The 26,980-nt window shown below is 38.2% G+C and overlaps 1 protein-coding gene across 1 annotated transcript; it reads left to right on the top strand.

Annotated features, from left to right (window-relative positions):
* Positions 1-389: 389 nt before the first annotated feature.
* tsr (Cofilin/actin-depolymerizing factor homolog tsr) lies at positions 390-26,869 on the top strand. The gene is made up of 5 exons (XM_071662652.1): positions 390-552; positions 18,980-19,099; positions 20,246-20,368; positions 20,576-20,704; positions 25,914-26,869. Exons 1-5 carry the CDS (start codon positions 550-552, stop codon positions 25,980-25,982), a joined length of 444 nt encoding a protein of 147 aa, XP_071518753.1. The 5' UTR covers positions 390-549; the 3' UTR covers positions 25,983-26,869.
* Positions 26,870-26,980: the final 111 nt, after the last annotated feature.

The following is a 26,980-nucleotide window of genomic DNA, read 5'->3' as shown; positions in this document are numbered from 1 at the left end:
TAATGTGTTACTGCATCAGATACATTTAGAACGTTATATTCTATTGAGTAAGAATAAGAAATAAAGTGTGGATAGATAATGAGGCACAGCGTCATCACACCGAGGAGATTTTGAACCCCCTTCCCAATGGCTCACCAGTGAGAGTCGCAAAATATACCTGGGAGTGCCGGAAAAGTAGTTCCTCGACAAATCTACTTAGAATTTTAAATATAAACAGCGAGATACTTTGGTAAGATATCGGTGTAGTCCATTAGTAATAATATACCCAGAACTATTAACCGGAACCACGATAGTTTAGAAATATTCCTTCAAATGATGACATTTGCCCGAGTGAAAGGGGTTCCGTGAGTGGTGGCATGAGGCCGAGGGCTGGCGGGATGCGGCGGTTCAGCCAATCAGCGAGTCTGACACATTTAATGCCGGTGGCAGGCGGAGGGATATATGACGTCACAGCTCACACTACGCCCCTTCAAGTTGAACAGCCTTTTCGTGCTCATAGTATATAGTCCGCTGTGAGCTGTGTCAATTCGAGTGTAGTCATATAGCACAATGGTGAGTTGCTGTCTAAGTTCGCAGGCCTGAAGCCGAGGTGATGGGGCAGTGGCTGGTAGTAAGGTGTAGCAGGATCGGCCCCTAAATTCCCTCTTTTTATAGTTGTGGAAGAGCAAGATGCCGGCGAAAGCCGTGACACTGGGAACTACCGGTGTGCCGAGAAGAATCGTGTATTTTTGGTAAAGTACTGCATGTTAGGGTTTGGTATGACGTTAATGGTGGCCCCACCGGATGTCTTTAAGAACCATAGAGCCAGAGCTGCTCCTGTGATTCAAATGAATTAAAATGGAGTATACTGTTCAGCTGAGGTGATGTATGACATTTCACACTAGGAAGGTGCGGGCCAAAGGGACACAAAGTCGGAGAGGTAGGCCCACAGGGTTCCTTTTGTCCTGCACAAGCTGATGTGAGCCAGCCTGCGTTCCCAGCTGCCTGGCTGCCCGCCACGCACACCACGGGGAAAAATGTGGTCTCCCCGCCCCGGGAATTAAAATAGTGTATGATGGTGTAGCATTGCCGGGGTCCATGCCCGCCACTTTTTTTTTTTTTTTTTGACATATCTCTGAGATTGTGTGCAGGTTTAAGCCAAAATACTAAAGGCTTGGCTAAGATTGCAATCGACTTCTTATCTTGGCCGTGGGACCAAGGTTGATTATCTGTGGTAGGGTGTAGGTATGTGTGGAATTAGAAACTATATTAAAGTATTGGAATATAACACATGCCATGCATGCCACCGGAATGCCTGAGAGAAGATGCCCAAACCTTTCTATTAAGCAGTCTCAGAACACTTGTACACGTTAACTTCTGCAGCATCGGTTCATGGGAGTTAATTTTACTCATTAACTAGGAGGGGGGGTGGTCCCTCACTTTTAATTACTAAATTGGACATGAGATCATAGCAAAACCATGTGTGATGGTAATAGCTTTATATTGACAAAATGCATAACGTGAATGTGGTTATCCAAATTTTCTGATTGCATATGGGGAGTTATTCATTTTTTAGATAGCTTAAAAATTGGCATTAATGATATGAAAGGGATTGTCCAACCATAATGGTCTTTTTCTTTTTATTAATATTTCTTAGTAGTTTATATCGAAGTTTCATTTATGCAGCACTAAATTGGGAAAAGCTTGCGTTTGTTATATTTTGATCTGATAAGGCCTGTATGGAAGCATTACTACTAGTAAAACCTACATACAGAAGAAAAGTGTTTTGATGAATTATTAGGGAGGTAGGACAGGGTTAACTATTGCTTAAAATTGAATGTAGGTATAGGAATATTTGCAAGATAATGAACACCTCAGTACTGCATCAGTATGATGGTTGGTATAGGACTGCTGAGGCATTAAAGCTTATGTTAGCTTATCTGGTACCACTCAACATTGGATTATTTCTTGCTTGAAACCAATTGTAGTGTTTGCTGTAACTGCCTCAGCAAGCAGCTTATTTCATGTAACAATTCTCTGATTGTAGTATTGTCTGATTTTTCATTGTACATTGTGTGGTCATGACCACTAGTCGACTGTGTATGTCTTTAGTCGATGCATGATTTAGAAGGCCTAAGTCAGATTGTTTCTAACTTGCTACACCTCCAGTGTCATTAAATTCCTTTGTCTTTGTATGTTTAAAACCAAACATTTTGTCATTCTCCATCGTTTATTTTAATATTTGTTGCTGATTACAGGGGTGCCAGGCTAGAACACTATACCAGGTATGGAAGTACTAAGGATTTGTGGAAGCGGACTATATTGGACCCACTCGTATCTTCAAAAGTTCTAATTCTGCGTACTACTTGGCTTTCTTGATTATCTTGACCAGATGTTTATTTATAGATTATAAGTTGTATTTTTTGCTGACAACTCTGGCAGTTATGGACCTCAGTGGTGTAGCAGTTAGCATTCCTGACCGTGACACATTCATGGACCGCCTAAGGTCAAGCACATAGGTTCATAGCATGTCTGCGTTAGTTGGTCCATACTTGATCCAGCTTTTCATCCATTCCTTGGGGTTGGGGTGGTTAAATGGGTACCAGGCTCGGGCTAGGGTATATATATTTGTCTACATATCATTGAGATGGCCTTGATTAGGACCTCAATTGCTCCATGCCATTTTGGCTTGCATAAAAATTCACTGGTTCATACAAGTCCTCTGTTGGTATACCTAGTGTGCAGACACTTTCTCTGCTACAAAAGACTTCAACCCATCTTGCAAGCATTCATGAGGTGTTGAAATCCTGCTGGAGAATATTTGTATTGTTGGATGTACCTGCCTTTATAAATGTATTGGTTTCATCCACAAACTTAGAAATATTTGCCATAATTCTTATATAATTTACCTATATTGTAAATATTTTGGGGCTCAGAACTGAACCATGTGGTATGCCTATTTTCATTTTCACCCTCGCATCACTTAATACCTCTTAATAACCCTCTGCTTTCTGTATGTTAGCCATACCTCTCTCCAGCATGAGACTGTGGGACCCACTGTGTGGACCTCTGTGTTCTTTATCAGCCAAACATGTTGAACATCATGAAAGACTTTTGCCTTCATTAACATAATTTGTCACTTCTTCATGAATGCAAATACTTCCTAAAGAGAAGCCAAAATAACTATCTCAATTAGCTTTGTTTCGTTGCTTGGTTCATCAGTTTCTTGGAGCTTTATTTGGATATTGGCATGACATTTGCTATACACTGATCTTTTGGAACATCCTCTGTATTTCAACTTCTTGTAAAGATCATACTGTCCACCTCAGCTCTACATTTTTTTTTTTCCATTCTTAAGGCCTTGCTCTTGTCTTCTTAGCATTTTAGATTTTTTTCTGTGTAATTTGAATTAATTCCCTCATGTTGCCACTTATTTTTTTTTCATTTTTAAAAGATCCACATTTTGTAAGGAATTTTTACTAACAGTTTCTGTGAATTGATTCACCTTGAGATTTGCATTCTTGTGTTCATGGTATTCCTCTTGTCTGAAGTATCCACCAGTATTCACCCTCAGATTCTACTACATTATGATTACTTATGCTCAAGAGGTGTTGACATATCAGATTTGTAAATCAAACCTTAATTCCGAGTCCAATATATCTATTTTTGGTTTTATTGCCATTAACATTTTTTGGTCTGAAATTTGTTAAATTAGCTTTCCTTAGTCATTTGTGCTATCATGTCTCGTTATACTTTGCTGTACTGGTCTCAGTCTTTTCTTATGTAGTGCATACTAGTATTCCCTGCTTGCTGAGGGACTGTTAACACACCCCATAAGGTAGGCAATGCTTCAAAATTTTACTTATCATTTCATTGTGTCAGTGGTTCTTCAGTGCTCCTCAGGCATCTCTGTGTAATCCAGCTTTTTACAATTGTCTTTGCTATGGGCTTCCTGAACATGTTTCCTATCAGACTGAATTCTGTATTATTTTCCATTCCATGCTCTTGATATCATAGATCTAATTCACTCATTCACTGAACATTCATGGTCTGATATTTCAGGTACTAATCTTCTTGCATTACATTTCAAAGATTTCCTGCCATTTTCCCTTTCCCTAACATGTTCACCCCTGACTGATGTACTTATACTTGGTATAGGATTTCAATATCCATTTCCATTTTGTAATAATTTTTGGACTGAAATTATGTATACTGTCCAAAAAAAATTGAGAGGTACCTGGATTTTTATCCTTTCATAATGCCTCTAACTGCAGTCTTTTTTTCCCTGTCTTGTCTCTGCTTTCTTGGCTTCATTTAAAGTGTTTAGCATTTTTTTTTTTTTTCACCCACAAAATGCTATTTTCTGTTTAGGATGGTTAATTATTGCTAATCAGAAGGGTAATGTTCAAGTACATTGTGCATGTTTGGTACCTCTCCTAGTTGAAGTTAGTTGATGTTTTTAAAAAAGATGGTGTTGATGTAGAAAAAGCAGAACTAATGAAGACCTTGCTTAACCAACCAAGCAACCAGGAATTATCATATTTAGCATTTTAGATGTAATACCAATTACACATGAAAGTGCACCACCTGTATGGTGCTGCTGGTATACTAAAACGGTGAATATGAAAGCAGTCGCAATAGACAAATAATATATTTCTACAGTCATTTTGGTGTCGAGACTTTCTGTAGATACAAAAAAATTTTTAAGGATATGTGCTTTTTGCATTACATTAACCTGATATTTTACCCAAAACTGTAAAAAGGTAGCCCTTATTGCATTACGTAAAGTCTAACTATAATCTAATTGTGCCTAGTAACATATTGTATTTACTAAACACAGCACCAGCTTTGAATAAGTTTGTTTTGAAAGCTAATAGCAGTAAAGTATATCAAGATAGTTACAGAGGATTTACAGCTTAGAATCTGTAACTTTCATGGTTAAGGCCAATTTAGCTCCTCTGCTCTTAGCTCTGGAAATTATTCGGTGACATTGCAGTGTATAAAGAATAGAATATGAATGGTGGGGCGTGATTTGGAGCATCTTAATTTATCCTTCAGTATTATGTAAGGTTATGGTAAGATTTATGAAGATTAGGGAAAATATGGGGTTAATGTAAAAATACTTAAGGTGAAAGCCTGTAAAAACACCAATGAAAATCTTGCTGAATTTGCTCAGACAGCTGAGAGTTTTGGTAAAAACCTGTTATTGTCACTAGGGAAGCTCTGCAACCCTTGCTTCTGAATATTGATCGAACTATAACAGTAGTGTCTTGTTTGGAGAATAAGCAAGGGAATGGGATTTGGGTTTTCATGTTGATTGTTAAATAGAGGCGATAGGGTAAATGTACACCTAGCAGAACACTGTCTTTACAATTTTATTTGGTAGTATGACACAATGAAGTATTTTGACAGGTGCTCAAGGGCAATGATTTCTAAATTTTAGGTTAGTATATCTCTTAGTGTCTGTGTAAAACATTATGAACCTCCTTTCAGTGTATATCAGAATAATTTTTTCTGTAGTGATAAACCTTGCCAAAATAATGCAGCATTGAGTGAACTTTATGCCTAAACGATGCAGCCCAGCTTTCCTTGTATATTTCTCATTGTTTATAAAACGAGGTACATAATTTTGAGTCTACGGTTTTGTGGTGCGTCTTATGTTTTGTTGAGAAAGTGATTGTAGAACAGCTACCAAATTAAGGAATGCATCTCATTAGTGATTATCAATCCTATTAAGACGAGGAGTCATACAGTCGTGTTCATATTGAAATCCGTAAGACCTATCCTTAAAGACCATTTATGTAAAGGGTAAACTTTGGTTAAATGTGGGGTTAGTTAACATATAAGTAGGTAATAGGAGCTTTGTACCATAAATGCTTTAGCTTTACATCACGTGGCTGTGGATTCTGTGGTTTTGTGGTCTGAAATATTAATGTAGTTTAAAGAATAAAGCTGTTGTTGAACCCGGGTTCAGTCATTTTAATGAATATTAACTAAGAGGTAAAGTTGGTTATATGCATCGTTGAAAATATGGGTTAAACTAGGAAAACAGTCATTCAGCAGGATCTTTACCCCATCAGAGTAGCCAATATGATGGTAGGAATATGTAAGCATTAAACTGTTTTGCTGCTGGAAATTGCGTATTTATACATTTTAAGTTTTACTTGATCGCCATTTCATGCGTCGGCAAGGTAGCGCCAGGAAACTGGCAAAGAAATATCCATCCACTCGTTATACACATATATACATGCATGCACATACATGTGTACATACATATACATATGTACATATTCATGCTTGCCTTCATCCATTGCTAGCATCCCCTTGCCCCACAGGAAACCACATGCCACCCCTTGCATGAGAGGTAGTGCCAAAAAAATGGGACAAAAAAAATGGCCACATTTGCTCACGATGTCTAGCTGTCAAGTGTAATGCGTTGTGTAATATATATGCATTACAGCTGGAGACTGTGTGAACAAATATGGCCTTTGTTTTCCCTGGCACTTCCTCGCTGACATGGGGTGGTGATGCTGTTCCTTGTGTGGTGGTGTGGTGCCAGGAATGGATGAAGGGATGCGAGTATATGTAATCTGGATCTATGTATATGGTTGTGTATTTATATATGTTGATATATATATATATATATATATATATATATATATGTATATGTATGTTTATATGTATATTATTGGATGGGGCTTCATCTGTTTCCTGGTGTGGGAAAGTGATCAAGTATAATAAAAAAAGATATATATATATATATATATATATATATATATATATATATATATATATATATAAATTTTAATGAATTTGTAGTTGAGAGCTGGAAAGGGTATGCTGAAATTGAAGTGGTTTGGACATAGAGAGAATGAGTAAGGAAGGGTTGACAAAAAGGATATATGTCAGAAGTGGAGGGAACAAGAACATGCAGACAAGTTTGGAGATGGAAAGATGGTGTGAATACGATTTTTAACACTCAGGGACTCGACATGGAGGGTGTAAGGCATGCACAGGATAGACTTATTTAGAATATGAAAAATTGGATGAATTGTTTTAGAAATTTGGATGTGGACATTGCAGCAAATGGATTGTGGAAGCTGAAGTGAGTCATTGGGTGGGGAGGTAGCAAAGGTCCTTTAAGAGCTGAAGTATGTATGGAAAGGGAGGACATTATCTGGGAGGGCAAAAATAGGTGTTTGAAGGAATAGTAGGCCCTACAGTATTATAAGGTTGAGGCATGGACTGTAGGTATGGTTGTGCAGAGGAGGGTGGATGTGCTAGAAATGAAGTGTGTGTGGACAATATAAGGTGTGAGGTGGTTCGATCGAGTAAGTAATGAAAGGATAAGAGAGATGCGTGGTTATAAGTGTTTGAGAAAACAGAAAAGGATGTGTTGAAATGGTTTGATATGTGGAGAGAATGAGAGGAAATGTTGACAAAGAGGATATATGTATCAGAAGTGGAGGGAACAAGAAGAATGGGGAGATCATGCAGGAGCTTGCTCAAATTAGAGTGAACTTGAATGATGTGGTATATTACAGTCAACATGCTGTCATTGGACTAAACCAGGGCATTTGAAGCATTTGTGATAAACCATGGAAATTTCTGTAGGGCTTGGGTGTGGATAGGGAGCTGGGGTCTTCTGTGTATTACACACACGAGAGCTCGTGTATTGGTGTGAGCGGATGTGGCTGGTGCTACCTCGCTGATGCATGGGGTGGTGATCAGGTGTAGGGGAGGTTTTTTTTTTTTTTTTTTTTTTTTTTTTTTTTTTTTTTTTTTTTAAGAGCATTTCTGCTGTTTCCTGTGGAGTGAAATGGCATCAGGAAGGGATGACAGCAGACATGTATGAATATGTACATGGGTATGTATGTGTTTAGATGTGTGTGTGTAAGTAATGAAAGGGTAAGAGAGATGTGTGGTAATAAAGTGTGGTTGATAGAGCAGAAGAGGGTGTGTTGAAATGGTTTGGTCACATGGAGAGAATGAGTGAGTTAAGATTGACAGAGGATATATGTCAGAGGTGGAGGGAAGAAGTGTGACCAAATTGGAGGTAGAAGGATAGAGTGATAAAGATTTTGAGCGATCGGGGCCTGAATATACAGGAAGGCGAAAGGCGTGCAAGGAATTGAGTGAATTGGAACGATGTGGTATACCAGGATTGATGTACTGTCAGTGGATTGAACCAGGGCATGAAGCATCTGAGGTAAACCTTGGAAAGGTTTGTGGGGCCTGGATGTGGAAAGGGAGCTGTGGTTTGGGTGCAGTACACATGACAGCTAGAGACTGAATGTGAACAAATTTGGCCCCCCTTTTTTTTTTTTTTTTTTTTTTTTTTTTGTCTTTCTGGTGCTACCTTGCTGGAGGAGGAGGGGTGGATGTTTCATTTGTGGTGAGGTGGCTACTGGAATGGATGAAGGCAGCAAGTATGAATATGTATGTGTGTATGTGGGCGTTTATATATGTAATGGGTCCAGGCTGCTAAGTTCTCGTTAATAGACTAAGCTGATGGAAGCCATATCTTGCAGATGCACTCTTCTGCCACTTCCTGGCTAGTCTAGTACACTTTGCAAATATTTCTTCTGGCCATTTTTTAGATTTCCTTACTCTGCTTCCCATAGTTTGTGAAAGTTTCAGGCAGTGTTCGTCTTTGACCAAAGATGTCAAGGTTATTTTCTCTTGTTCTTATCAAGCCTCTATTTTGGAGGTAGTAGTCGACAGTTCCATCCCTGTTGTACCGGTAGGGAGTTATTTGTGTATAGACAATGGACCATGTTTTCTGGGATATTTCAGGATGGTTTGTCTCCCCCATCTACACTTAATGTGTTCAGTTTTTGTGAATTGAAGTGTCCCCAATAAATGCCTCTATTATGTCTGTAAGGTCTAGGAAAGACCTGAACACTAAATGGTTTTGCAGTTTTGCCTGTCTTGTAGGTTGTCTGTAGCACAGATCAATACTCTGTTCGAGAGAGAATTTGCTTGTGGAAGGGTGTAATCCTTTGTTTTTCTGTCCTGAAAGTCTTAAGATACATCGTACCCTCCATTTGGAGAAGGTAACTGTTGCTTTGTGGTGTTTACTGAAGGTGAAGTCATTGGACATTATTGCCCTGAGGTCTTACCCATTGTTTGAAATTTGGAATTGTCCATATGGTTTTTTTTTTTTTCTATTTCTTCATGTCTCTGTAATGGAGTTGCAAGAACTTGTGGTGAAAACGAGGTTCTTGATGGCCTAGTGGAAGATTCTTTTGTTAACCTCTTTATGACTTCTCTAGATCAGATTTTCATTGTGTTATCTTTGGAGTATATGAAACGGGATTATGTTAATGTCAGATGCAAGAATGAGGAACAGGAGGCATGCAAGTACAGTTTCTTGGGAGCCTGTGCTTTTTACTGTGGGGACACTGAAAATTGCCTGTTTTACATGGTGTAATCCATTCATGAAAAGTAGGTGTGTTCATCTTCCAGTTATTCCCATTTTTGTGTTAAATGTGCTATGACACTTTAGTCACATTTATCAAATGCTGTGGCAAAGTCTGTGGATTTAGAATTTTTTTGTTCTCCATGGCTTCAACAGTTGTCATAGTGCGCGAGCAACTAAGAGAGGAAAGATCTTCCCCGAAAACCACGTTTTGCTGGTTTAGAAGATTGCTCAGTTCCGTGAAGTTGTACATTTATCTGTAAGGACTCTCATGAAGATTTACTGATTTGCTGTTTCAATGCTATTGGTCAGTATCTTTTTGGAATTTCTTTTGCTTTTGCAGTGAGGGGCTGTTTGTTACCTTCAAACTATGGAGGAGGATGCCAGACTTTAGGTTTTGCCTTTGGCATGTATTTGATGCTCTTGCAAAAGGTATTTTGTATTTCCAGGGGCAGAGTGTATATGCATGTTCTCATTGGCCTTCTCGAAATCTTGCGGTAACTACGATTTATAACAAAATGACGTTTATCCTATAGATATTGATAGATAAGCCGAAGCAACTAAGGTGCATGATAGTTATTTGATAGATCTGCAAGCATAATGCCTGATGTTAGTATAAGCCGCTATATGTACTACTGTACGTGTTTATGATATGCATTAAAATGATTTTGCAGAAATACCTCAACCCAAGATTATCTTCATGTGGTTAAAGAGGAGGCTTAGCCAGTGTTATAGTTAAGTTGGCTGAATATACTCCCTCATACAGGTCTAACTTTTCTAAAATTGTCATATGTTTGTTGCTGATACTTTTCATATTTTATGATTTAAGATCAGTAAGAATAGTGTTCTTGGTTTCCTTCATTAATTATGAGGTACGTATTTATGATAAGCAGTGATAATTTGATATCACAACTCCAGTTCTTTATGATTTGGCACTATATGCTTATTGTATATTAAGAATACTGTATACTTATTACTTCCATTTCTTTTTTCTAGCTTGGTAACGTTTGTTCCGTCTTGTGTTTACTTGAGCTAGTATTTATGTGGTGTTCTGGGTCTTCTTTCTTCATGTACTTGTTTCCATTTTTTTCCCTTTAGTTTCATGCACATGGAATGTTCTCTGGCAGTACTCTAGTAATTGTGGTGTAAAATTTTGTCATTCACATTATTGCTTATTTTGAATAGGTTTTGGTTTTCTTGCTAATCAGCTGTTTAACAGTATGTGGAAGTTCATCTCAATAGTGTCTTTGGCAAGCATAGATGTCAAGAGATTGTATTAAAGTTGGATGAGGAGGTGATTGAGCAGATGTTTGTGATATTTGTCTTGTTAGCGTGCATTTTTGTTGGTCTGTGTACAGGAGTTTTTATGAAAGTCTAAGGAATGTAATACTAGGATTTGAATAATTTGAGGAAAGGTGCAATGAAATGTATGACAGTTAAATTGGGTTTGTGACATGGAGAGTGGGTTTTGGAACAAGTTAACGATTGTTGTCAACTTAGGGAGAACTAATTACTAGTTACGCCTTTGCCCATGAAGGGATAGGACATGTTGGTAACCCTACGGTGAACAAGGTACCTACAGTTAGCCATGAGCTGCATGTAAATGCCTTTTTGTCTTTCATTGTCTTTAAATGAGCTAGGAGAACAGCGATTGCTAAAGAAAATATTCGTAGCCTGTCAAAGGAGAAACCCAATTATTTCACTATAGCACTTTCACAAGATGTCTTACAAATATAGAGATTATAAGTATGGGAATAGTGGAGAGATTTGAAATGAAAGAAATCTCATGAGTGAGAGAATGTATAGTAAAACAGCCAAGAAAAAGATTATGGGTTTTTCAAAACTTGACCGGGGAGTGTACTGCATTGAAAAGGTAACCTACCAGTATGAATGTGGTGGGAGTACATTTCCACACTTTTTTTGTTGTACACTCAGTCCTTTCTCTATATAGGATCATTATATGCAATATAATTATGCAAGGAACCTACTTCTACCAGTCCCCCTTTGTATATGGTTTGGTGTGGTAGAATGTGAGGGTTGGAAGGTGGAGTGTACTACGTTCCCATCAGCGGGTCAGTCTTGCAGTTGCCGCCATTGTGTGTGGATCTGTGCTACTTGTAGGATTTGGGTATACCTACTAAAGTGATTTTCCTGCAACTTGCTCTGCTTATGTTTGTTGATATGGCATCCAATCATCCAGTAACATCTTGTCCTACTCCAGAACCACCAGTTAAATGGAAGAGAACCTCTCTGACCATAGAAACGAAGCTAGAAATCTTGCAAGGTGCTGATGCTGGTGAATAAATATCAGCATGGTAGCTAACAAGGGTAGGTAAATGGAGTACGCTTGGGTCTTGGGTGGAGCATGCCATGTTCCCCCTGTGGGTCAGTCTCACATTTACTTCCATTGTGTGTAAGTCTGTGTTACTTGTGTGTATGATTTTGGTATACTTGCTTATGTGATTTTCCTGCAACCTGGCCCCCAGCATGTGCAGCAACATGTATATCCCAGAACCAGCATTTAACCTGAAGAGAACCTCTCTGACCTCAGAAATGAAGCAAGAATTCATAGAAAGTGCTGATATACTATACTGGTTAGGGAATGTAGCACATGGGCATGCTTACAACCTTGGTAAATCTACCATCTGCAGCATTAAGTAGAATGCAGAGAAAATTTGAAGTGCTGTGGTCCATTGTGCTATCTGCCAAGTTAACCACAAGGGTTAGAAATCCACTTATGGAGGAAATGCTCTCATTGTACTCGGAGCATAAGATGGCAGCCTTGGAAACCATAGGCTAGGGTCTAAAGCTGTGATTTTTTATCTTAGGTAAAGAAGATACTGTAGCTGAGCGAGAGCCATTTCAAGCAAGTAGATGATGGCTAGATAAGTATATTCAACTTCAGAAGCTTGAAGGTAACAAGAAACTGCCAGTGCTGACATGAAGTTGGAGCACACTGCGTTTTTCTTGTATTGGAAGCTATGTGCAATTTTGCGTATAGCAAAGGATGGGAGTTTATTTTCTTTTAGGGAAGTTGAAGTGTATACTGTTAGGAAGGATGGACTAACAATTACTTAAGGAATAGTGAGTGGTTCTGACAATGTTATATGGTTGCGAGGTGTGCGCTATATATATATAGGGTTGTGAGGAGTAAGGTGGATGTTTTGGAAATGAAGTGTTTGAGGACAGTATGTGGTGTGAGATGGTTTAAGTATTGAAAGGGTAAGAGATATGTGTGGTTATAAAAAGAATGTGGTTTAGAGAGCAGAAGAGAGTGTATTGAAATGGTTTGGTCACATGGAGAGAATGAGTGAGGAAAGATTGACAAAGAGGATATATGTGTCAGAGGTGAAGGGAACAAGAAGTGAGACCAAATTGGAGGTGGAAGGATAGTGAAAAAGATTTTGAGCGATCAGGGCCTTGAACATACAGGGGGTGAAAAGTGCACAAGGAAAAGAGTGAATTGGAATGATGTGGTATACTGGGGTGGACAAGCTGTCAATTGATTGAACCAGTTCATGTGAAGCATCTGGGGTAAACCATTGAAAGTTTTGTGGGGTCTGGATGTGGAAAGGGAGCTGTGGTTTCGATGCATTACGAAGGACTGCTAGAGACTGAGTGTGAATGAATGTGGCCTTTGTTGTCTTTTCCTAGTGCTACCTTGTGTGCATGCGGAGGGGGAGAGGGATATAATTTAAAAGAAATAATGAAAATTAGCTGAAAAAATTTGTGGTAGAAATAGAATTCCCATATATCACAATGGCTTGGGTTGACTTGGGGTCAGAACATTTCCACTTGTAGTCTGTGAATTATACTGTAAAAATTATTTTTCATATATATATATATTATATATATATATATATATATCGCTAAGAACAGAGGACTGGGCCTTTTTTGGAATATCCTCAACTGGCCCCCTCTGTTCCTTCTTTTGGAAAATTTAAAAAAAAACAAAAAAAAAAACGAGAGGGGAGGATTTCCAGCCCCCCGCTCCCTCCCCTTTTAGTCGCCTTCTACGACACGCAGGGAATACGTGGGAAGTATTCTTAATCCCCTATCCCCAGGGATTATATATATATATATATATATATATATATATATATATATATATATATATTTTTTTTTTCATACTATTTGCCATTTCCCGCGTTAGCGAGGTAGCATTAAGAACAGAGAACTGGGCCTTAGAGAGAATATCCTCACCTGACCCCCTTCTCTGTTCCTTCTTTTGGAAAATTAAAAAAAACAAGAAAGGGGAGGATTTCCAGCCACCCGCTCCCTCCCCTTTTAGTCGCCTTCTACGACACGCAGGGAATACGTGGGAAGTATTCTTTCTCCCCTATCCCCAGGGATAATATATATATATATATATATATATATATATATATATATATATATATATACTATCCCTGGGGATAGGGGATTAAGAATACTTCCCACGTATTCCCTGCGTGTCGTAGAAGGCGACTAAAAGGGGAGGGAGCGGGGGCTGGAAATCCTCCCCTCTCTTTTTATTTTTAATTTTCCAAAAGAAGGAACAGAGGGGGCCAGGTGAGGATATTCCAAAAAAGGCCCAGTCCTCTGTTCTTAACGCTACCTCGCTAACGCGGGAAATGGCGAATAGTTTGAAAATATATATATATATATATATATATATATATGTATGTATGTATTAGAAAGGATCACAATTTTGCGTGTGATCGATATTCCTATGAGTCCATGGGAAAAATGAAACATGATAAGTTCCCAAGTGCACTTTAGTGTAATAATCACATCATCAGGGGAGACACGAGAGAAATATAAGTCGGTTGAAGTACATCGAAGAGACGAGGCTAGGACGCCATTTGGTAAACATGCGATTGTCCAAGACATACGAGCGTTCATAAACTTATCATTTAACAGATTTTATCAACAAAGTTATCTAATTTGTATAGACCATCACTAATATTAAGATTATAATTCTTTGTGTATTTGATAATAGAAGATTCAGTGATATTTCTTGATAATAGTTAGTTAATAACTGAGATGGCATTACTCCAGTCAATACAATGATCATAGTTTTTAACGCGATTAAACAAGGCATTTGATTCTTGACCCATTCTTATACTATATTTATGTTGCTTAAGTCTAAAGACCCTTAACAGTTTGCCCAACGAAAAATTTATCACAATTTCCTCATGGCATTATATAGATGCATACAAGATAATTTTATGGTGAATTCCTGATTAATAATACTATAAAGAATATCAATCTTTTTTTTTTTATTTTTCCAAAAGAAGGAACAGAGAAGGGGGCCTGGTGAGGATATTCCCTCAAAGGCCCAGTCCTCTGTTCTTAACGCTACCTCGCTAATGTGGGAAATGGCGAATAGTATGAAAGATATATATATATATATATATATATATATATATATATATATATATATATATATATACACACACACCCATACATATACGTATCAACATGTACACATACACAGATTTATACATACATACACAAGTACATATTCATACTTACCTTCGTCCATTCTTGTCACTACCCTCTCTCAGAGGAAACTGTGTCACTACCCCCTGCTTCAGCAAGGTAGTGCTAGGAAAATGGACAAAACCAGCCACGTTTGTTCACACACTGTCTGTAGCTACCGTGTGTAATGCACTGAAACCACAGCTCCCTATGCACATCCAGCTCTTACAGACCTTTCCATGGTTTACCTTAGACATTGTGCATTCCCTGGTTCAGTCCATTGACAGTACCTCCACCTCTGTATACCACAGCATTCCAATTCATTCTACTTTCCTTGCACGCCTCTCGCCCTCCTGTATGTTCAGGCTCCATAAGCTGTCTTTTTTGCTCCATCTTTCCACCTCCAATTTGGTCTCCCACTTCTGTGTGATCCCTCTACCTCTGACACACGCATCCTCTTTGTCAATCTTTCCTCCCTCATTCTCTCCTTATGTCCAAACCATTTCAACACACCCTCTTCTGCTCTTTCAACCACACATTTTTTATTTCCACACATCTCTCTTACCTTTTCATTAATTTCTCAAACAAATCACACCACATAGTCCTCAAACATTTCATTTCCAACACTTCTACCCTCCTTTGTACAACCCTATCCATAGCCCATGCCTTGCAACCATATGATATTGTTGGAAGTACTAATCCTTCAAACATACCCATTTTTACTCTGAGATAACACTCTTTCCACACGTTCTTCATCACTCCCAAAATCTTCACCCCCTCCCCCCACCCTGTGACTCTCTTCTGCTTCCATGGTTCCATTTGCTGCGAAGTCCACTCCCAGATATCTAAAACACTTCCTCCAATTTTTCTCCATTCAGAGTTGCATCCCAATCAACTTCTCCCTCAACCATACTGAACTTAATAACCTTGCTCTTATTCACTTTTACTCTCAACTTTCTCCTTTCACACACTTTTCCAAACTGTCACCAACTTTTGCAGTTTCTCACACGAATCAGCCACCAGAACTGTATCATCAGCAAACAACTACTTAGTTGCTTCCCAGGCCCTCTCATCCCCAACAGACTGCATACCTGCCCCTCTCCAAAACTCATGCATTCACCTCCCTAACCACCCCATCCATAAACAAATTAAACCACCATGGGGACATTACACACCCCTGCTGCAGACTGACCTTCATGGGGAACCAATCATTCTCCTCTCTTTCTACTTTACACATGCCTTACATCCATGGTAAAAACTTTTCACTACTTCTCGCAGCTTACCTCCCTTACCATATACTCTTTAAGACCTTCCACAAAGCACCTCTATCAACACTTATTGTATGCATTCTCCAGATCCATTAATGCTACATATAAATCCATCTGCTTTTCTAAATATTTCTCGCACATTCTTCAAAGCAAACACCTGATCCACACACCTTCTACCACTTCTGAAACCACACTGCTCTTAATCTCTGCATGCCTTCACCCTCTCAATCAATACCCTACAGTATAATTTCCCAGGAATACTCAACAGACTTGTGCCTCTGTACATTGAACACTTGCCTTTATCTCCTTTGCTTTTGTACAGTGGCACTATGCGTGCATTCCGCCAGTCCTGAGACACTTCACCATGGTCCATACATATATTGAATATCCTTGCCAACCAATTGACAACACAGTCACCCCGTTTCTTAATATATTTAAACTTCTCTTCAGTATGTTTTATAAGAATGCATGAGTTAATAATTATTTACATAGAAAAATTTCTAAGTGGAATATGTGGAAATCTTCCTAACTTTGAATATTAGTGACCATGAAAGTTTCAGAGCATTTAGCATATGATCTGCAAAATGGTAATATGATTATTTCTTATGCAATTCTCTTCAGAAAACTTACTAAAGAAAATTGAGAAGGAACTTGTGAAAATAAAAATGTACCACATTCTATGGATTGCAAGTTGAAAGAGACAGGTGGGGGGCTGTATAAGGATTCCATCTCGCCAGCAAGACAGAACCCCTGAAATAGACAAAATATACCAGAATGATAGTATATACCTTCCAAATTGCCTAATTTGTGTTTAAATGAGCTCAAAGAACACTTTTTGAGTATGTAGCTAATTGAAGAAAAGACATTATTTCATTCTGATGCATTGAACAGATAAGTGTTGTAAGCACAGGTCTCTTGATTACTGAAATAGTTAATTGAGAAATTTTTTCTCCCATAAATGAAGTGGTATCATTCAGGAATAGTGAGTCGGTCAAGAAACGAGTTGAATGCTTACCAAGTATGCCATGGAATGCTTACCAAGTATGCCATGGAGAAAAAAAAATGAAGCATAACACCACCACCACAAGTATTTTGTCTCCTGGTTAAATTAAAGAGTTTTCTCTCTTTTCATGGTTATTTATTCCATTTTTTTTTTTTTTTTTTTTTTTTTTTTTTTTTTTTGTTTTTAGATCTGTGTTTAGGAGGACTAAGACAAACTACTATGTAAGTTTTTTTCTATTACTTTTTTTTTCTTTATCAATCATTTGCTCATTTGAACACAAAGGCAATTTGGAAGTTATTTTAATCCACTGAGCTTCCTGCCTTGGTTTTAAACATAAGAAAAGATAGGTTCTACTTTATAGTTTATCTTCAGCTCACATTTCAGTAGATTCTATGAAGAGAAATCAGTTCACATTTATGTAGATTCTATGAAGACTGTGAAGAAAAATATATGAATATACAAATTACTATATTTTATTTTGAACTTGAAATGATTGTAAAGAAACAAGACTTCGCTTATTTCACCTAATTTTCTTACAAATTTTTTATAGGATATACATGATTATTTATGTATTCAGTAAGATCCTTCTGACTAGAACTCTGTAGGAAAAGATATGAAAAATCCGATTTACCACAACATACACATACGAGTTTCATGTTTTGAACCCAAGACGACCCAAACATTTTTGATACTTGGCAGTTTTACCTTTGCTGCCCCCCCCCCCCCCTTTTTTTTTTTACAATTATTTCCAGACAGTATGTTCACAATATATATATGTGCAAGATTTCTTTGGCAAACAAGATGGGAAAGCTATTCAGTGTGAAACTGGGAGAAATGAGAAATATCAGAAGAAACATATCAAAGATAGCTTATAATGATTGATGTTGATCCGTAATCAACTTTGTATCAACAATTATGGGTGGTGCATGGTAACTGAGGGTAACATTGTCATTTTTGATACTCTGTGAACTTTGGTTTTGACTAGTGGATGTTATCAGCTTCCTGAGTGCTGCAGTCTTTTATAATGATAGAAAGGAATCCTAGGGTAAGGCTGTGAGGGTGGTTGGGAAGAGAGGGAAAAGAGCCATATCAATGGCAGTAGGAGCTGATGAACTATTTTATGGGTTGTGTTTTAAATAAGCATTTGCCTTGTGAGTTGCTGCTTTCCATTTTGAAAGGTGTAAAAGTATATACAATGTATACAGTTATGTAATCTTAACTGCTTAGTGAGAACATTTAAACAAACAACCCTCTATTAACCTATTTGGTGTTATTGTTGTCAGTCTGTACACATGATTTCTTGCTGCAAGGTTTTCACAAGTATGTTAGGGTCCATTGATCAAAGTGCCACCAGAGATTTGGAAGCCTCGGTATCTTTAAAATAGTCATGATTGACAGTTGCATGCCTTATCTTGGAGACTCCATCCTTGCACCAGCTGTTGTGACAACAATGCCCATATTTAAGATTAGCCAGTCTGGTAAAAAAAAAGACCCCCCCAAAAAAAAAAAAAAAAATGCTTGCCTCAAAATTCATAAATTATTTTGATAGTTCATTGTACTTGTCAAATTGTTTACCAGTACTAACTTACCTGATTGCTTATGTAGGATTGTCCAGTTAGGTAAATGTTCCTACTAAACATTGAATGGTTGATTAGATCATAAGAAAATATTGGTTTTTGTATTTTTCAGACTACTCAAAATGCTTTTACACAGATGAAGTCTTAAAGCAAAAAATCAGTTGTACTCTGAAAGCATTATAAATGCCATCAGTTACCCTGAAATTTTTTGTGATTACCATAAAGAAAATATTTACCAGAGTTTGATACCTTAATCTCTTCCTTGCAGGCATCTGGAGTGAAAGTATCGGACGAAATCCACAAAGCATATACAGATATCAAAAAGAGCAAGAAATACAGGTTCATTATTTTCCATATAAAGGATGATAAGGAAATTTGCATTGAAACGGTAAGTGATGTTAAATTTTCAGCTGTTAGCATGCGAGATTCATGAAAAGGATGCTTGGGTTTATGATTAGAATGAATTTGACATTTTCTGATGTAGATGGTTGCTTGGATATTTATACTTTTAGCATGTACCTACCAAGGTAGATGGTTAACATGAATGAATGTTCTCTGTTGGATGGTGGCAATAATATTTACTTTATGGATGTGGGTTTCTGGATAGATGTACATGATTAAATGAGTACTGTTGTACTTTTATGGCTGAATGCTTGGATATGTCTTTTGTTATATGGATTCCTAAATGTATATATTTGTGTGTGCATGTAATAACAATGACTAGTTTTGGATTTCGATATTGATAACATGTCTTTTACTATAGAGAAATTCAGTTGAGAGTATTGGTTACATAGTCCACTTCCTCCATGCAGTGTTTTAGTCCTCTTGCATCTGTCTTTATGGATTTTCATATAGGATCCAGACCTTGCTACTTGTATGGTTTTTAATATGTTTCTTTGAAGGTATTATGTGTACTGCACATGTTAGTGTTTGATAAAGGGGATTCTATTGTGTGTGCAATTTCAGTTATGGTTTCTTGTCTGGATATTTGGATGTGGTCAGATTGCTAGTTGTCAGGACACTTGTATGTGGTTAGCTGCCCGGGGATGTAGTATGCTGCCTGGACATTGATGTGGGTAGTATGGTAGTGCCTGGATGTTTGGATTTATACTGAGGAGTCTGTTTATATTTGGATGTTGGTAGAGGGAGGGGATACCAAAGATTAAATACATTAGTATCAGAATATTTGGACATGAGCAGAGGTGTTGTCTTTGGATATTTGGACACGGATAGAGTAGGTAGTTGCCTGGGTGTTTGGATGAGTGGATTAGGTGGTGCCATCATATGTGGCTTTGGAGAGAGGGACGTCCACACATTAGGGCATGGGCATGTGAGTGCCAGTTTTTGCCTATGGGCAGGGGAGGTGCATTAGGATGTTTGGATATTGGTAGAGGGGTGCTGCAATGATTTACAAATGATTTGGTGTTGGATTGGTACTTGGGCTGGTATTTACCCATGTCCATACTATTTTTCATGAAGTTATACTATGAACTGACATGTTTTATTTTAGTATGGTGAACATGTTTTATTTTAGTATGGTGAAAGAGATGCATCATACGACGACTACTTACAACATCTGAGCAGTGTTGGACCAGAGCAGTGCCGTTATGGTCTCTATGACTTCGAGTATGAACATGCATGTCAGGGAACCTCAGATGTAAGTTTTTGATCCAACTTTCTTTAATTTGTATACTTTTTCAAGTGAATAGGACTCCTAGTATAGTTGTTCATATTTTAGATTTAGAAATCACTCTCCAATTATGTACTTGTATTAATATAAAAAAGTAGGTTGAAAATTATTAACTTTTAATTTGAATTGAAATGTCAAATTAATTTTAGTTTATTTAAAACTTTATTTTTTCAGACCAAGAAACAAAAGCTGTTTTTGATGTCTTGGTGCCCAGACACTGCCAAGATAAAGAAGAAGATGCTTTACTCCTCCAGCTTTGATGCCCTCAAACATGCTTTAGAAGGTGTTGGCAAATATATCCAGGTTAGTTTTTATACAGCTTGAGTTGATTTTTTTCAGTGAATGTTAACAGCACTATTATCCGAGGGAGAGTTTTTTTGTTGGGTGGTTGTGTTTCTGAGGCCCTTGTTCCAAGTGATACCATGCTGAGATTAGTCATTTGAGTGAAAAATGAATATTGGGAAAATAAAATTTGCATCGCATATTGTATATTTTTCATTGAGAATGCAAATGCTCGACACTTACAAAAATGGGAAATGTTTAGGATGAGCATGTAAATTCCTTTTTAAGAAGAAATTAACATTCCAGAACCATAGAGTAGCATAGAATTTTTGGTGAATTATATTTTTGATACAGAAATTTGATGTTTAGACTAATAGAATTTTCTCAGTTCCATAGAAAGTTGTTAGAAATTTTTATTTATTTTACTTTGTCGCTGTCTCCTGTGTTAGTGGTATTAAAATTTAGATAACTGTGTTTAAAGAAATTTTTATTTGTTACGTGTCAAAATGAATTCTGAAGTTGAAATTAGAATCGAAGTAGAAAAAAAAAGTAACAAAAATTCAAGTGGAAAAGTGCATGCAAAGATACAATGGAGACTAATCATGATATTTTTTACATGTATTCATTGGAAATGTATTGAAAGTTAAGGTTATGCTTTCAAATTCTGTCAGGATTCATTGAAAGTAATTTTCACTGGATTTTATATAATAATAAACTCTCTTATGTGGTACAGTTCTGGTCTTGAATTATCAGGGGATCCACGATAGGCTTAAGAGTTTAGAAAACTGGCAATAGATTTAGTAACAAGATGAAGAAACATGCTTGTAAGGAATGAAAAAAGGAATTGAAATTATCTTTACAGAACAGAAGGGTCTTTGGTGATAGGATATAATTTGGTGCATTTATCATCAGCATTGATATATTGTTTGAAGTACATGGATGTGTGATCAGAAACACTGGACTGACACTGAGAAAAAGTATTTCATGCTTCGAGGAGGATCATTGAAAATAGAATGCCCTTCTTGCTAATGATAGTTGCTTAAACAGGATGAACAAATATGAAGATCTTTGAGAAGCAGTCGTATAACTGGCCAACAGTTCCAGCTTAAGTGAATATGAATTAATAGATAACTTTGTGTCTGTGTGTGAGCTTAGATGGCACAGGCAGCTAAGGCCCTAATCAAGGCGATCCCATTAACACTATATATATCGTACTTGATCGCCACATTTGTTTACACTCGGTCCCTAGCTGTTGAGTGTAATGTACCGAAGTCACAGTTCCATATCCAGGCCCCACACGTTTCAGATGCCCTGGTTCAGTACATTCACTGTACATCGACCCTGGTATACCACATCATTTCAGTTCTCTCTATTCCTTGCATGCTTTTCACCCTCCTGCATGTTCAGGCCCCAATTGCATAAAACTTTTTTCACTCCTTTTCACCTCCACAATTTGGTCTCTTGCTTCTTGTTCCCTCCACCTCTTGACACACCTCCTGATTTTCAACCTTTCTTCTCATTCTCTCGTATGCCCATACCATTTCAACACACCCTCTTCTGTTTTCTCGACCACACTTTTTATTACTACACATCTCTCTCACCCTTTTATTACTTGCTTGATCAAACCACCTCACACCACATAATCTCATACATTTCATTTCCAACACATCCATCCTCATCCTTACAACCTTATTTATAACCCATGCCTTGCAACCATATAATATTGTTAGAACCTCTTTTCCTTCAGACATACCCATTTTTGCTCCGTGATAGTGTTCTCTCTTTCCGCACATTTTTTATCGCTCCCAGAACCTTCGCCTCCTCCCCCATCCTGTGACTCTTCCCTTTCCATGGTTCCATTCACTGACAAGTCTACTCCAAGATATCTAAAACGCTTCACTTCCTCCAATTTTTCTCCATTCAAATTCGTGTCCCATCTAACTTGTCGCTCAACCCTACTGAACCTAATAACCTTGCTCTTACCCGCACTCGCATTCACTCTCCACTTTCTCCTTTCACACACATTTCCATACTGTCACCAACTTCATCTTTTTATCACTTGAATCAGCCACCAGTACTGTATAATTGGCTAACAACCAACTTGCTTCCCAAGTCCCTTCTTGCTTACTTGCCTTCTCTCCAAAACTTGCATTTACCTCCTTAACTACCCCATCCATAAACAAATTGAATAACCATGGGGACATCACACACTCCTGCCACAGACTGACTTTACCTGGGAACCGTTCACTCTCCTCACTTCCTACTCGTACACATGCCTTACACACTTGAAGAAAACTTCTCATTGATTCTAGCAGCTTGCTTCCCACACCATATACTCTGAAGCCCCCACACAAAGCATTTCTATCAACCATAACATATGCCTCCTCCAGACCCATAAATGCTACATACAAATCCATCTGTTATTCTAAGTATTTCTTTTATTCTTCAAAGCAAACACTTGATACACACATCCTCTACCACTTCTGAAACCACTCTGCTCCTCTCCGATCTGATGCTCTGTACATGCCTTCACCCTTTCAAATCGATCAACATCCTCCCATACAATTTTCCAGGAATACTTGACAATTTTATGCATCATCAGTTTGAACACTTGCCTTTATCCCCTTTGCCTTTGTACAAAGGCAATATACATGCATCCCACCAATCCTCAGGCTTTTCACCATTATCCATATATACATTGAATATCCTTACTAGCCAATCAATCAACAGTCGCACACTTTCGTAATACAATCAGCTGCAATACCGTCCAAACCTGCCGTCTTACTGGATTTCATCTTCCACAATGCTCTCACCTCCTCTTCTCTTCACCTAACCATTCTCTCACTTTGCAGACCACCCTGACCTAAATGCCCTACATCTGCCACTGTCAAGTACATTCGACAAACCTTCAAAATACTCGCTCCATCTCCTCACTTACCTCCTTGCCACCTTCACTGATGTTCCCACTTGTTCTCTTGTCTTTTGCATGTTATTTACTTCTTTTTGTTCTCTTTTAAAGTTGAATGATACTCTTGCCCCAATTCTTTTGCCCTCTTTTTCAACTCTTGCACCTTCCTCTTGACCACCTGCTGCTTTCTCTTGAACATCACCATCATTTGCACTCCTTCCTTGCAAGTATCATCCAGATGCCTCTTTTTTCTCTTTTACTAACAACTGTACTTCATGCCACCCTTTCTAATATGCCCACTTCCCATCATTTTCATGCCATATATATAAATCCTACCCTGAGTCAGATACCCATTTTATCAACCAACCCCTAGGGGTGGATGAACAGCTGGGTCGGCTGTGGACCAACTGCTGTAACCAGGATTAAAGCCTCTGTGCTCAACCCTAGGCAAGCAGAGAATGAGTCAGGGTCATGAACGCTAACCACTTCACCATTGGAGTCCATTTGTTGGAAGAGTATGTTTTTCATACATTTAGGCAGCTTTTCAGCCTAAAATATGCAATTGAGGTCATAACTAATTTACTAATTGTAAAAGATTGTAAAAAAAAACTTAAGATCATGATGAGTTGGATACTTCCTTGCTTTTGATAAGCAAATGTGAGGTGCATGTACATAGTTGAGGTGGCAGATCTACAATGATATAGTCTGTTATAGGGTTGTGTCAGCAGTTTACATCAAAACTACCTTTTGAGCTGAGTGTGTTTGTCAGGAAAGGTGGACAGTTTCAGCAAGACAAGGGCCTCTTGGAAGATGTAAGAAGGGCTCGAGATTCTCTTTTACCCTAGCTGGTCCCTCTGGCTGTTAATGTGAAGGACCAGACTGGGGAGACATAGGTGAACTGAGTGTGAATGAAGATGGCATATATATTCTGATCTCAAAGATGGATGCCTGGTATAGATATTCTGATCTCAAAGATGGATGCCTGTTAGATATTCTGATCTCAAATGATGGATGCCTAGTGATCTCAGTGAAGGTATAGTATGAGGATGATTTGATAACTTGACACTTCCAGCAAGTTTGAAGTCTCATTGTCTGGAGGATATTGGTTCAAGTGTGATATCAGAGGACAGGATGTTGTCTGTGACTATGTTGATAGTAATCATAACAGTCTTGGTGTGATTAAGTGATGATGTGGGCCTTAGTCCAATTCTGAAGGTTGTTGGTGTGTTGAAGGGCGCTAAAGTTGGGAGAGGAGTTGATATTAATGCCAAAGATGGAATCGCCTTCATACTTTCAGCTGTGGTTTGTGTCCGTCTTGGAATCATTGATAAGGATGAAGAGTGGCACCATCTTGGTGATCTATGGTACACCCCATTTTAGGGGTAGTAAGATTGAGATGGTTTCCTTAAAACAAATGGCTTTGTGTTGCCTGGTCTGGAAGTCTGCCAGCCATGAGACTATTCACTCCTGTATCAGGTTGATGGCTTTATCATACGGATTATGAAGTCTAAACCCCATGTGAAGTTTTTGGAGATGAATGTCATTGAGGTCTCGAGCTTCCCCAGGTTGTGGTAAATGAAGTCTAAGAGGCTTTCAGGGCAGTGATTGGTGGAGGAAGACTATTTCCAAACTGCTGAAGGTCTACTGAATCTGCTGTCAGCATATACCCAGTCAAACAAAACTTTAACACAATAGACTGGGGATTGGAGGGATGGTAACTGGGTTTCTCGATTTGGGTAGTGGAGTGACAAATTGTCTTCCAAGCAGTGGGATGTTTAAACTTTAAGTGAATAATTAATTATGGCAGTTAGCAGGATAGCTAATTCTTGGAAGAATTCCATGTATAGTTTCAGTTGAAGGTAGATGTATGTGGTTGAGAATTTACTTTTAAGGCACTTTATGATGCCCTCTACTGTGTTTGGGGGAAATACCTGATGTCAAGTTGTGGTCATTATTAGCACATACTGGCAAAGTGGTTGTTTGGTGTGTGGCACCCTCATTGCTAAGTTGTTTAACACTAGGGAACGGAGAGAGCATTTGCTTATCACAGCCATCTCTCTGACTGCAGTGTAATGGTGTATGTATTATGAAATACATAAAAAAGCACACTAGGAAGTACAGCCTTTAATGATTTATGGCTTACAATTGTTTCTACCTTTGAATTTGATAATTGCCTTTTTTGAAGGTTTGTCTTCAGCAGTCACTGGTAAATCAGCCAGTTTATTCAGAACCTCTTGAAACAAATTAAGCATAGTATTAGTGATTAGACGAGCACATTGTTTTTGTTCTCAGAACTTTAATGTGCAAAATTTGTGTTTTCAGGCAACGGATATGGCTGAAGCATCATATGAGAGTGTCTTGGAGAAATGCCGCTCTACAGACCGTTCCTAAGCCTGCTATGGGAGGCCCCTCACTCAAAGCAGCCCTTGCCCTGTGTTCGTCACTCAACACTCCAGTGTAACGCTGGATTTGGTTCTGGCCAACCCCACTGCACTGTGAGGGGCCCTTCAGCACCACCCGCACTGCGGTCAATGCTGCCCTAGTCATGCCCGGGCCGCAACTGTGATCATGCTACCCATGCAGCATCAGGGGACTTATTGTTTTATACTTGTGATTATATTATTTTGATTATAATTGGTTGGTATGTAGGTGGGTGGCAGCAGTTGTGCACTGGTTAAAGTGCTGGCTTGTTACCAACCGCACACTGTTCACCCATGTGAAGAGGCAGTGGCATATCCATCTTGTGAATCTGAAAAGCCACTAATGCCATCCTGAGTCTGGTAATGGTAAGATCAAAGTTTTGTCTGCAGTTTGTAAGTATTGTTTGCATATAGCAAGTACAGTAGCTCAGTTGAGGGCATGCTGTAAGGTTATTCTGACAACAAATGATTGCTGGGCCACAGTGATCCCTCAGTTGATGAGCTGCCCTTTGAACATTACACCAGTGTCAACCACTGCCACGTGTTGGCCGAGGCAAGTTTAGTATTACATGAAGCTCTTCCATTTGTATGTTATGTCATTATACATGTGAAAACATCAGTCTGCTACTTCCGACTTTCATTAAGTATGATAAGCTTTATATATAACGGAACCATATTCATAGGCATTGCCAACATTGGCTCAAATTACTTTTTGTAATTGAAACTGCTCAAAATCTTTTGTTGCATCAGCTGTTGCCATTATAAAAAACAATTTACCATTACTTTAATTAAAGGGTTTTGTATGATTTAATTGTAGGATCATTGTCAACTTGTCTAATAATAAATTTCTTTTTAATGCCTGGTCATTTTTTTTTTGTCCTATTATTGAAATAAGTTATTGCAAGTAAGTAATCCAATTTCAGAATTGTAAATTATACCTAAGCTATTACCTATTGTTCCTTAAGACAA

The sequence above is a fragment of the Panulirus ornatus genome, chromosome 6 (genome assembly GCF_036320965.1).
Source record: "Panulirus ornatus isolate Po-2019 chromosome 6, ASM3632096v1, whole genome shotgun sequence".
Lineage (NCBI taxonomy): Eukaryota > Metazoa > Arthropoda > Malacostraca > Decapoda > Palinuridae > Panulirus > Panulirus ornatus.
This window is presented reverse-complemented; position numbering and strand designations above follow the sequence as displayed.

Bases quoted from the DNA above. Each gene is read 5' to 3' on its own strand.
- tsr (XM_071662652.1), top strand. The intron at 20,369-20,575 runs GTAAGTTTTTGA...TTATTTTTTCAG, and splicing joins CATGTCAGGGAACCTCAGAT to ACCAAGAAACAAAAGCTGTT. The intron at 20,705-25,913 runs GTTAGTTTTTAT...TTGTGTTTTCAG, and splicing joins GTGTTGGCAAATATATCCAG to GCAACGGATATGGCTGAAGC.